The 13,506-nt window shown below is 40.6% G+C and overlaps 1 protein-coding gene and 1 long non-coding RNA gene across 2 annotated transcripts in view; one reads left to right on the forward strand and one right to left on the reverse strand.

Moving 5' to 3' along the window:
• Nucleotides 1-2,832: 2,832 nt before the first annotated feature.
• LOC115378811 (uncharacterized) lies at nucleotides 2,833-7,321 on the reverse strand. Its single transcript, XR_003930166.1, has 3 exons — nucleotides 7,208-7,321; nucleotides 3,393-3,586; nucleotides 2,833-3,122 (listed from the first exon to the last, which is right to left on the reverse strand). It is a non-coding gene; the product is annotated as an uncharacterized LOC115378811 (long non-coding RNA).
• The window catches only part of dpp6a (dipeptidyl-peptidase 6a), a 202,451-nt gene continuing 195,410 nt past the window's right edge, over nucleotides 6,466-13,506 (forward strand). The window contains exon 1 of the mRNA XM_030079320.1: nucleotides 6,466-7,025. Within this exon, the coding sequence (XP_029935180.1) occupies nucleotides 6,975-7,025 (51 nt within the window). The 5' untranslated portion in view covers nucleotides 6,466-6,974. The remainder of the gene's footprint in view (nucleotides 7,026-13,506) is intronic.

Below are 13,506 nucleotides of genomic sequence, written 5' to 3' on the forward strand. Positions count from 1 at the left end.
AGAAGTTTACTGTGGACAAAACTTTGTTCTTGCCTCAACTTTACCCCACTAAACCAACATTATTCAACCCAGGCCTCACAATAATCAGTTCACAGCGTTTATAGCTCTATATGTGGCTGTGATATCGCCAGCAGACCTCCAGCATTGAAGCAGCAAGATTAATGTACGTTTTACATGCCTGTGTGTGTGCCTTTTTTCTGCTCCTGAATTCATTAACGATGGTAATGATGTGTCGTCCTGACAGGCAGTGGCAGGGAAGGTCGGTACAAAACTCTTATCCAGATCATGGAGCCCCCCCACAAACAACACCGAGTGTTTTTTTAGAGCTCATAAATTCACACAAACATGTGCCTGATCGGTCGAGGTTTTATTGCCGGTTAGGTGAGGGTCACATTTTCAATTACAACTATCTCTGATGCTCAAACTGTAAATCAGAATTGGCAATACTTTATTTTATTTGAAATTATTTATTTTAAATTCACCGTGTAAAATATACCCTTTTTTTTAAAGACCCCTTGAAATGGGCTCTTACTTTCTTGATTTAATACACTTCCCGTTGAAACAGGATGTTTGGGCGGGACATTGTGCAGGGAAAGATTTTTCACAAATGCAAACCAATGGGATATCAGCTTTGGGGAGAAAAGCAATTTTATTTGAGGGGATGCATGAATGAAAGAGGATATTTAAAGATTTGTGAAGGTTTTATTGGCTGAAATTTTAATTTAGACCCACTTGTGCATTTAGGATACTCTGTTTTGCAGGAAGTAGAGGTCATGTGAGGTCACTTCATGGGGACTTTATGTTTTAATCTAGCCACAGCTTGATGAAAACATTGGACTTCAATGCTATCTGATTTCTCTGTTCATTCACACAGAGATGCACAAGGGAAGATGATGAGTTATTGCGATTTTAAGTGAGAGAGGATCCAGCTGACAGTTTTGGCAGATGCAATAGAAAGTGATATCATGCATCCTGCTGCCAGGGAGCAATACGTAAACTGATAATATTTACTGTTTTTTGACAAGAATAATGAATTCTATAATGCAACACTTTTCATAGGGAACAAATATTCAAACCCTTTACCTGGACAAAAGCATCTTTACCATAATGCAAACATGCTCCATTTAAAGTGCATGCATTCAAAAGTTTGCTCAAGTTAAAGAATATGAGTATTCACAGTTTGAAAAATAAAAGTGCTCCTTCTACAGAATGACAGCATATTAGGACCACTGTAGGGGAAAATAAATAAATAAATAAATAAATAAAAGATTACAGTGCTGTGGGGGTTTGAATTTCCAAGATTAAAGCCGTAAATATGCTAGAAAAAACTTGAATATTCTCTGAGATTTAAGTGGTCAATTTATGTGGAAAAAAAGAAAAAGGAAAGGAAAATAGTTTTTGCAATTTAGTAACAAGGAAAAATATGTTTTTATCCCAGAACCACAATATTATTATCAGCATCCGGACTTTGAAGAGATGATGCCATGACATTTCAGAAGAAAACAATATCGTGACTCTGGACTGAAATCACCAGGATTTCCTTGTCACTAAATCCCGTTGCAAAGCAGACTTTGATGAGGTCATCAGCTGCAGGCCTGACACACGGCGAGCGGCAGCGTCTACAGTGTGTGACTGATCCAAGCTCACAAAGTCAACACGTGTGGTTCCTTGACCAAAAAGTAAAAGAAAAACTATTTGTGAGGTTTTTTTTATTGTAAATTTGTGAGTTTATCTTCCCCGGCTATTTTTCTCCTTATATAAATGGCACTAATACACAAATTGTTAATGGTCCATCATGTCTTAACTTCATAGATGTATTCCAGTGTTGCAGGTTTAGGTGCTCCATATACTGCTAGCTATAGTTTCAGCTCTAAGAGTGCATCATATTTTATAAGCAAACGTGTATTTTGCATGTATTCTTATTCTGCAAAGTAACTACAGCCATCAGATGAATGTAGTGCAGTGAAAATGACTAAATTTCCCCCTGAAATGAAATGCAGTAATAATCTCACAAATTGGAAATGCTTGCGTAAAGTGCCAGTACCTCCAAACTGTAGTAATTGTACACACCTAACTGTACTTACTGTAGTTACTTTCCACATCTCTCTGTAGATCTGGTGATTGTACTTTAGTAGCAGTTGTATCTATGTATCTGTTAATGAGCAAGTAAAACAGATTTACAATATAAGCCACTGTGAGGCAACACTGAATTTGTCTAAAGCCACAGCATGAAGTGTGTATTTTCTTAAATGTATCAGCAAAAGCCTCATGTACACATTTGACTATTGTAGAAAATCTGCCTTTTTACTGCAGGTTTGCCGAATTATTGCGTCACTCCTTTCTGCAGGATGAAGAAACCCTCAAGAATTGTGTGCATAAATTGTTTACAAAACCCAAATACTGCTCTCTTTAAGCCATTAAAATTTGGAACTGTCTGGAAACGGGTTGGCAGTTCTGCCGTGTAACATTCAGAGAGGAGTTTTCTGCTGTATTAACACAGGATTGATGCAGGATAAAAGCAGAAGGTATGAAAGGAAACTTCAACAGTGGCTGCCGCTCTAAATAATTGTTATCTTTCTTTGGCATTTAGCCGAAATCTTGAACTCTCCGGTGTGACATGACCCACCTGCTGAGAATCACCATTACAGAGTGTGCCTGTCCTCAGTTTGGGGTGGCGTTACACTCATTTGCAGCACTTGTTATAGCTATTACCTTGAAATGACAGAATGCAGGTGAAGAGAAATTCATTGGTGTCGGGGAAGGAGGTAGCAGCGGAGAACAACTAAATTAAATTCAAGTTGACAGTGAATCACTTGAAGTCATTTTATTTCACTTCTAAATGAATTCCAGATCTCTCAGATTGTCATTAAAACAGAGGGAGACAATGGTAACAGAGAGACAGGGGATATCATGATATTGAGCACTTGAGCTGATAATGAAGCGATTGATTTGTCCTCACAAGGTCTCGGTTCAGTTTATTGTGCTGGATGATTGCCGTCACCAGAATGAGGCTTCTCCTCTGGAGTCAGTCCGCCGGGAGATCCAAGCCAATCGATCCTGGATTTGGGCAACTTTTAATCACTTTTGTCTAAAAAGCTTCTCAATTTGCCTGATGTCTTTTCCTGGAAGAAATGTAGTCCCAGAAACACCGATACAAATATTCACAACCACACACAAATACACATACTCACACACATACAGCTAAAAAAAACCCATGTAAATCAAAGTTACCCAGGAGCAGATTTCTGGTTCAAAGTGACTTTTGGAGAGGAGTTAGTGGTAAGATGGAGACAGCAGTGGGAATGGACATTACATGGAAAGGGATTGTTCCCCTGAATGAGTAAATTCCAGCCACAAGGAAAAGGAAATCTCAGGAAAATGCACTGCCGTACCATGTGGACTATGGAAAGGATAGAGCCTGGCTGACTGGCTCCCTTCATTTGGCGGTATCCACTCAATTTCCGAGCATTGCTTTTCATTGACTCTCATCCCATGATCTCTCATCTCAATGAGAGACGGGAAGGTCTTAAGAGCTCCCGACTTTTCTCCACAATAATCAGGGACTTTCTTCCAGGCTTTCCAGGCTCTGTGTGGAGGAGAAAGCGTGGGAACAAAGTTACTAGAGAGAGTCGGGTGTTACCCAGGCGAGGAAGGAGCGAGGCAAAATTTGTGATGGTATTATTGGTGTAAATTCTCATGAGCACCCACTTGTACGCCGTGAAATAACCACCATAAAGATGCATTTCTCCAGAATGTATGAGAAATTGGATTTTGAGATTTAAAAGAATGGATTCCGTTGTTCAACAGGACATGGTAGGACATGGAGAATCATTTACCAAAGTGGAAAAATTCATTCTTAATTTCACTGTGGCTTTAAATCAGTTGTGCGGTACTACCATCCCTCTCATATTCGAGTCATGCAGCAGCCTTCAACACTCCAGCAGGTTTCTCCCCAGCAGAGTTCCCATGCAGCTCTGTAGCTTTGGCCGCTGTCTGCTCTGTGACAGTCAACTGCTCTTTTTCTCAGTATTGCTGGGGAGTAGCAGTTACCCATCCCCAGCCAGCCATTTTCTCCCCGACTCTTAATATCAGGCAGCTGCTGTCTGTTTCTGCGTGGCCGACAACGTCGCTACAGATGTCCTTGACCGCCACACGTGTACATGATGAATTCCAACTTGGCCCTCTGTGCATAGTATAGCAATAAACAACATGCTGAGATGAATTAAATATTGCATCGGCGCTACAGGCCAGGTTACAGGGTCAACAAGAGTTCACACGTTGAATTTGATAGCGCCTCTAAATAAATGTGTCACTATTGGCAATGCAGCAAACTGGTATTTACAAGAGTTAGATGCTTTGAAATGGGTGTGCTATGAAGTACGGTTATCCCTTAAGCCTGGTTTTGACAGAAACACTGCTAGAAGCTGCCCAAAGGGTGTTTGTGGAGTTGATTATTTAAATATAGAGAGAAGCAGCAGCTAGCTACCACTCTTTGCATCTACTCCGTTTCCCTCTGTCAGCAGTCCAGCTGGCGTCTAGGGAGCCTGACGTCCCCATTAGGTTGTTTTGACAGCCTCATCCACAGTAATTAATACAGGGCAGTTTTAAATGAGATTTATGTGAGTCGTTCTGTTTGCAACTCTCAGTGGTGAGAACTTCCTGTCAGTGCACTGCTGTGAGTTTGGGACTCTCGGTTGTCTGGCTGCATCATTAACGTACATTTTTAATACAGTAAAAAGTTAAGGGTCAGAATTCAAAACTTTCAGTGGGAAGTTGCATTTCTGAGGCTTAAGAGAGCTAAGCGAATGTGTCAAATTCGACTGTGCTTGCAACTTTTTAGGTTTTGACATTCAGGATGTGGCGTGAAATGAGTATATGTGGAGCCGAAACTGAGCATTAGCCGCACCGAATGCACAAAACATAAGGAAATCCTCCCGATGCTGAGTTTCAACCTCTTTTGCACAATCCACATCTCGGTGCGAGCCTTAAAATCCCCCGCCAGGATGTCTGGTCCTCTTTACATCTTCTGCTTTGTGATTGGTATAGATTTAATATGAGAAAAATTAACAAGGGATAATGGCCTTTACCTGGATTTCTGCTGTGTGCGGAGGAGATTTACCTCATCAGTGCAGTTCATGAACAGAGTAAGAGCCCATAATGTTTTGTGTATTCAGTGTATATCACGGAGATGGTCTTGCTGAGCTCTGTCTAATGGTTAAAACACAAGCAGGAAATCCAGGAGACTCAGGTGGAAAGTCAAGTGGAGAGTGTATAACTGCACTGTAGTGTTGTAAAGAATATGAATTTTCTGTTTCAGTGAAAAGTTCTGTGAAAGTTTAAGTATGGACTACAATGAATATCCCTATGTTATGTTGTGAATAAAAAAAAAAAAAAAAAAAAAAAAGATGCAATCATTTAATGGCTTGATTTTGCTCGACTGTAAAATCAGGATATTGTCTCTTAAGCCAATTTTACTCTGAACTTTTCCAAATTAGCACCTGACCCATGTTGGATTTTGGGGCTGATACTGATATTGGCACAGTATCTAGAAGTAAAAAAAAAAAAACTCTGATAATGATATGTTGGTTCGATATTTTTCTTTTTATTAAAAACACACCTTTGTAGCAAGGAATCGTAAAATTTTGCAATAAAAAAAATTCGGTTTAATATATTTACTGTGGCTTAAAGTTAAACAATAAACCTTTCACTACAATCAGCGCCACCATCTGCTCAACTGACACACTGCTCTGTAAACCCAGACTGCTGGACAAACCATGAAATAGCACTATTTTTAAATTAGCTGTTGAGTTACTGCAAAATGCATGGTCTCTGTTTCTGCATATTGGCCAGTTTACACACTGATATCTATGGCAAGCCAATATCGGCTGATAATATTGGCCAGGGAATGTATCGATCAGGCTGTTTTTGAGCAAGTTTTTAATGCTGCTGAGAGTTTGGTTCCCAGGGTCTGTGGCTGGACAGATTTGGGTGGATTCTTGCTGTTTCCAGATTGAAAAAAAGCCCTGCATGTGTTTCAGGCATGTAGACATCATCCTGAGTGCAGTGCAGGTCTAAAACTTTTTTTCAGGGAGGGTTCATAAGGGAATAAATTCATCAAAAAAATGGCAAAGCGACAGGCATTTAGTTGGATGTTCGTCATAGACCTTGGCAGGCAGAACTGCCCCTCAATGCTGAATTGGTTGGCTGAAAAAAAAAAAAAAGTTCATTACTCATTTGAAAGATTAAAAAGAGATGTGCATAATTTAGGCCAGGTATTATAAGAGTGCAAGCCTATGGCAGTTACTACACCTACTATGGCAGTTTGTTGTTTTTCTTCATTATTCATGCGCATATTTAATTTTTAGATGATTCTATGCAGATTAGAGATATATATCGAAGTGTTACCATCAGCAGCGGCAGTCAGTGTTTGAGTGGCTTTCTCAGCCATGATGAGTTTACGTGCCGCTCATCGTAATTGAAATGATTCCCTTTATTCCAGCAGTGGCAGCAACACGCACCGACTGTCAATTGCCGACCGAAGGGGAGAGGCGCTCAGCAAGGGAGTGGAAATTTCTGGTCCACTCAAATTAACGAGGAGAGCATCTTCTGCATGATCTCCTTACCGGGTGGAGAGCGACATTAATGTGGGGATCTTGAGTGGCTGTAAAGTATTTGGGGCAAGTTAATCTCAGCGCTTATTTATTTTTTTTTCTTTCAGTTGGGTGTAGATACTATATTGTTGCATAAGAAGAGGGGAGAAAAAAACTCGGCGTGAATTGTTTTTAAACGGGATATTCCACAGAGAGAGACCACGTTTTTTTTTTTTTTGATCAAGGGTGCAAACCCACCCACTTATGAACTGGTTCGGGGTCTGGCTGGGAACTGGCGGGGACACAGGGCTGACGCGAGCGGTCCAAAAGTCTACAAATCCGGTGTTTTGAAAGAAGATCCAGGCCACGGAGGGGAAAACAAAAATGAAGGAGAAGAGTCTGATTGAGACCGCGAAGATGCAGGGCAATGTGCTGGTAAGGTGGCTCCGCTTTGATTATCATGCATGGCTTTGTGACGCCGGGAAAATGATTGCGTTCATTAACAAATCGGCTTTGGGACGTGTCGCCTCCCCGTGATCCACACGCGCCTAAGACGCACGCTTGAGCCGTGCAGCACAGCTTTGGGAATAAAGATAGACTCGCATTACAGGGCTTACCTTTGGTTTTTGCATCCGTAATTGCCTTGTACCTTTGCTACCTTGGTGAGATAGTGGCACAGCGGGCTGTCTTGATAGTTCACGCCCTTTTGATTTCATATTTCGCCCCCCCCCGCTCCCCCCACCATCCTCCCTTCTTTATTCTAAGGAGCAGAAATGGACGCTGTAATGATATTGCCTAGTTATCAATCATAATTAAAGAGTTGGAAAGTTTTGCCCTGTCTTTTTTTTATGACTCTGATCGTAACGACTGCTGGGTTTTGTCTGTGTCTCTTTTGGCTCATGAAGCTTTTGAGGGCAGAGGTAACCTTTTGCCCAAGGAGGGACCCATTAATTTTTTACTACACCTAACGCTGTGAGCTGCAGGATTACCCCGTCTGTCTCTGTATGGGGGGAGGCTGCAGGTAGCTTTATGGATGTATGCATGAGAAGGATGAATAGCCTACTAAATGTCTTATTGGACCACAGCCACTGCTTTCTTTCAGGCAACCAGAGCCAGAATCTTAATTCATTCCTTAATTCCTCAAAAATGTTGGCATGGGGAATTTTATAGTTCATCGGTGCCCCGGTGATTTGCATTGATCCCTCGCATTTGCATGCAAGACAAAGGCCTGCTGATGTTATTGCATCTTGACATGGGAGATCGCTTGTGAAACAGATGCTCAGATTAGATCAACTTTGCTCAAGTGTTGTAAGGATTGATGTTAATTTTTGATTTTGCCCCACGATGGCTTTATTTATAGCTGAATAAGTTTCTGCTCGGCAAACACTCAAGGCCATTTTGGAAGATATGGGACACAGCTGTGTGGAGTCAGGTTTTTGTAAATGGTTGCATTACCGAAGAGTCTTTACTCCCCATGTCCTTATTTTGTCTTGAGATGTGCAGTGTATTTATCTCCTTTATCCCTGAATAATGGAAAGTAAATATGCGTGCTCACGGCGTGGGTTTTAGTTAATTTCCATATTGGAATGGCACTGATTTATTTACTCTCTTTGTGCTGTGTGGGGTACAAAGTGAATATTTCATAACAACCAATCACAGCTCATTCTTCCTTAAATGTTGTGGATAATTCTTTAAAAGGCACAAGCAATCACAAAACACAGAACTGTACATGGGAAACTATTTGTGCATCCAAAAAGGAAACAAAGTTGTGGTTTTGCAAAGTCCCTGCTAGAGGAACAGTGCATCAGACATGCAGTGAGCACAGAGCATGAATACAAACAATGAGAGGGACATGTACAATAGCTACTTTTGTGAGCAGGCGGCCCGATATGGACAGTAAGGGGTCATTTTTGTCTCCACGGTCAGATCTACAATCTGTCAGTTCAGTTTACGGGCTAAATTCTCCATGAAGACATGTCAGAAGTATTTAGTCAGGAGACCAACCAGACCACTCTGCAGCTCTCTCAGGCCCTCTAATGCCCCGGATCGTGCGTGAGATATAAGAAGCAAACACAATCTTACCTTTGATTTCATGCATTCACATATTGATTGGTTGTTTTTGTTTCTTTATTGATGTATCCTCTTCCCTCCATCCTATATTCATCGTCTGATTTATTGATCCAGTCAGCTGTAAAAATCATTTGACCTCCAGGCTAAGTTTTTAGGCGGTGGCAACATGAAAATGTACATGACAGGAAAACAGAAAATGCACGCTGGCATCAACGTGACAGGTTTATTGCACAAAGCGAATTGCTTCCTGCGCAATAAACCTGTGCTCGGCGCACGGGGAATAACAGTGGTGTCTCAGTGGGGAGCCCTGTAACTTTCATCTTTCCAATAACAGAATCATCTGCACAGCGTGATCTGTGGCCATTTTACATGGAGTTTGGACATTGTTGATGCTCGCCGGGAGTTTTGTCTGCAGGTGAAGCGGGTAATCCTTCAGCGTGGCTCAAAACACCCCTCAAGCTGTTTTGTCTGAATAAGATATTGAATCTCATCAAGTCTGCTCTCAGAATCAAGAGGCATAATGACAGCAAATGTGTCACCGAGGGATTTATATCATCTTATGCCCTCACTTGCGGTACGATGAGAACAGCCGTTATTGCTGTATGTTTGCAAATGAATGAGGGTATGTGTGCCTTTGGCAAAAGTGCCAGACCATCTTGAACCCGCGCCGGTAGCCGTTTTCTGGCTCCTCCACCGTGTTTGTTTCTGACTGCTCTCTGCCACGGCAAACAGGCCTTCAAGGGCACAGTCAGCAGCGTTGTTGAACGACTAATGATTTGTTGCCTTGGGCTGAAATGAAAAAAAAGAAAAAAAAAAAGAAAGTATTTTGAACGGTGAGAATTAGATCTGTAACAGAAAAGAGGCATTCAAAAGGCTAACCATGAAGGGAGCTTTTCCTCTGGCTTCGTTTTTACGGTTATCCTTTTTGAGACCTTCCGAGTTCTCAGTTGGAAAAAAACATTTGCTCTCCTCCAGTGTTGGCTTCTGTTGTCTCATTAACTTCAAAGTATGTGCGGGTGCATGATGCATAAATTCGGATTAAGCGCCCGTAACTTATAACTATGGGAAGTTTTATAAAGTTGCAGATGGTTAATGATTTGTTTTTAGATTCATGTTTTTTTTTTTTTTTTTAATTACTGCACTGTGGACAGCAGTCATGACATACACTTGAAATATATCATCCCAGTTGGATAATTCACCCTGGTCATGCTATATAACCGTATGATTGCTTTTGTGTTGTTTTCTAGCATAATGTTGTCATTTTTATTCATTATTTAATTTAAACTTCATTTAGCTTAACTGAGTCTGACACTTATTTTCTGTTGTGGTCCTGGCCAAAGAATGATTACTATGATACGATTATGAATACAATACACACAGACAACTAACACATCATAACTGAGCATAAAACGAGGAATCAGCATCACTCAGATTTTGTGTTTTTCTCACTAAATGCTAAATTCTTCGATGTGTGCAGCTCTGAAACCCTCTCAGCATCCGTCGCACATATTCAGAAATTAGTGCTCATTAAGCTGGAGAAAAGCCTGGTTAACAGAAAGTTACGATTTTGCACGCAGGGCCGATTTCACCAGATAACAATGAGCTCAGTGTGACAAAACTGTCACCTCTGTTGTGGATCAGCATCATTTGCTGCTCGTGTGTTGCCCAGAGCGCAGACTGAAAGCAGATGTAGCCCTGTTTACATAGTGAGGACTGCTTCTGTTTTGTACCTCAAACAGCTGTTTGGCTTATTACACTGCTTGTGCCCCCTTGGGCTGATGACTACATTTTGATGGAGGACCCCGCTGCATGATTAGGTGCTCCGCCACGTAGTTATTGCTTTTGAAATACAAACTTCAGGGCTGTTGGCCATCTTGTAGGAGTTGTGTCAATAGCCCAGAGGCTCACTTCACCGGCTTTCATGCCCAGCCTTTTCAAATCATGTGAGGAAGAAGTAAAATCTCCATGCTGTTTGTCCACCTCCACATGCACGCAGCTTTATTGATTGGTGTGCACTGCCAACTGCACCCTTCACCATGATTTTCCAGTTATCTGGCATCTGTGCACCTGTTACCTGCTGTCTTATATTGTGTGTGAGTCAGCTTTACAATCATAGCTTTTCTGACATTGTTGTTGAACCACTCTCGGGGTTTTCATATAAAAATACACAAAACAGCTTCTCTAAAAAGGAATGTGACAAGTAGGAAAGACCCATGATTTGCATTGCAGTGGAACACAGTAACTCCTTGAATGTGGTTCTATCATATCATTATTGTCCCTTTTATAGTGTACTATATAAGTAAACACAAATTTAGCATTAAAGGGATGGTAAAATAAGTCAAACAAGCAGTTTTGCTGGTTTGTAAAGCTCTTCAAACTAACATGGAGTCTACTTAGTGATGGTGTCAGGGGTGGACTTGCTAGCAAATGCCAGCACCAGTAAAAATCCATGATCCTTGATACAAATTTTGATACCACAGAGAAAACAACTTCCCATCTATTTCAGTAAAAATTGTATAATAAAATAGTTGGAAACAATGAATGTGGTTGACTAGGTTCCACCTTTTGGAAAATGCAAAAGCACCGTTGCTCGTTTATGTCGCCGCCTCCATCTGCCTTGGAGGCGAAATACTTCCATACGCGACTTTTGTAATTTGGTCTTTCCAAAAGTTTGTGGTTAGTCTGCGGGTCAGGAGGAGCAAGAGACGTACCGTGCATCATCTTTGTTGTTTCCTGAGCTCTCGCGTGCTCTTGTGTTGGTAGCGGCTGTGCAGTTACTCACAAATGCGGTACCAGTTGGTACTACTGATACTGTATAAAATCTAGTTAAGCTGGGTTTCTTGAAATTTGGCATAAACATGGTATTGGTATAGTATCAGCTGGTTGGTCTCACAAGGGTCCAGACAATGTAGGCAAACTCAATTTTATTACAGTTATTGACTTTTGGGAACTCTCAAATACTGATGGATGATGAAGATAGTATTCAAGAATATCAATTGCTGGAGCTGCAAGTTTTTGATAAACATTAAATATGTGACAAAATAGTTGTGAAGTGAACTACAGAGACGCCCCGGCTGACAAATCATAATCTCCAGATGTAAGGAAAACATGCTTGTTTGGTACAGACCCCAGCACAAATCACATCATCACTATTTTAATAGGGTTTTCAGTTGAATTTACAAATATACTCCGGAAATATCATTTCTACTAAAATCAATCATATTGAATCATATTGCAGTTGCAGTATCTGTAAAATTAATTACAGTATGATTTCTTTTTTTAACCATGCCATTCAGCCCTGAAACTGAACAAGAAAATAGCTGTTTTTAACTGGGTTTGCCATCCTTTTAATTAAGATTATAGCTGTTCTCGCAATATGATTGCAAAGTAATGGTGAAAAGTGAAGAGAGCTCATGCTTGCAGTTTAGATAATTAGCGATGACTTAGAACTGGGACTGAGCTCTTCCTGGTGTTTGTTGGTGCTTTTAAGGTATTGGTGGGATATTTGTTTGATTGGGATCAGCATGTTGCATGATTGGAAACACACAGCTCTGGGAATCAGGGCCATGATTTATAGAGACCTTTATGTGGGCCACGGTTTTTCAACAGGGCCGCAGCACAACAGCAGCATTTCATTAGGCATACTGGAATCCATCATACTGAGTGTTTCCCTTTCGGCCATTCAAGGGCTTACTGAAACATTTTGTCGAGTAGTTGTGTTTTTCCAGCAATGCAGCGCGGCTGGCAGATGGCGGGAGCACATCAGCTGTTTCAACACAGGAGCTGAAATGTTATGAAGGATAGTTTGTTGATTTTTTTTTTTTTTTTTTTTTTTCATTTCAAGTGAGACCTTCGGATCTTCTAAAAAATGTCTTCTGGTTTTCAGTATTTATGCTGCGTTTGTTCGGCTCTTTATGAGCCCGACCTTGCAGAGGAGAGCGCTGAGCAAAGTACTGACAGTATTTTTGAAAGCAGCCGCTGCCAGTGGTATAATTAAAAGTTAGGTAGATATGATTTGTAACACCCCATGATACAAAATGGCCACAATATATCCGTGGGGGTTTGATACAGTTTTGATCAGCGCTGCCGATTCAAGGATTACTTTGACAGATGACTTTCGAAAACTCAAACTCCAGCTCATGCTGTGGTTTTGAAAAACTCTAAATCTAATCACATTTTTAGCTCTGTAATCTGTGTTCGCCGTGTTCTCAAGCAAAAATATGCAAATGACAAAGCAGTGTTATTATTAGCAATTTATGTTTTAGGCCTACCTGATGTTTCTGTTGCACCTCGGCTCGAATTAGCTAGCTTACTCATCTTAATACTGAAAATATGCCTCCGTTATGTGAGTCAATTTCAGTCCATCATAAACTGTGGAAGAGGCTTGTATGTGACATTTCTCTTAGCAGTAGAAGATGATAAAGGTCAGATAACTTATTTCCCATTTAAAATGGAAAATGATTGGCTTTCTCTAATCATTCCTCTTCATTTTTCAAGATATTTTAACTCTGTGAGGATTAGGCTTGCTTATGGCTAAAAAAAATCATATTGCAATTATTTTGACAGATATTGTGATTGTGATTGTGATAAAATTTGTGATTGTAGAGGAAAAACAAGTAAAATTAGGATGATATGTTTTTTTTTGTTTTGTTTTGTTTTTTTTCTGGGGTCTGCACCAAACCATTTTTTTAAAACATATGGACAATATGATTTGTTAGCCAAGGCATCTCCGTAGCTCCACAGTACTTCATTTTTTAATGGTATACTGTCACATTTAACCTTTATCAAAAAAATGCACCTGCTGCATTTTGGATGTTGACCTTAACCATATTGCAGTTTTGATATG

This window comes from Myripristis murdjan, chromosome 20 (assembly GCF_902150065.1).
Source record: "Myripristis murdjan chromosome 20, fMyrMur1.1, whole genome shotgun sequence".
Taxonomy (NCBI): domain Eukaryota; kingdom Metazoa; phylum Chordata; class Actinopteri; order Holocentriformes; family Holocentridae; genus Myripristis; species Myripristis murdjan.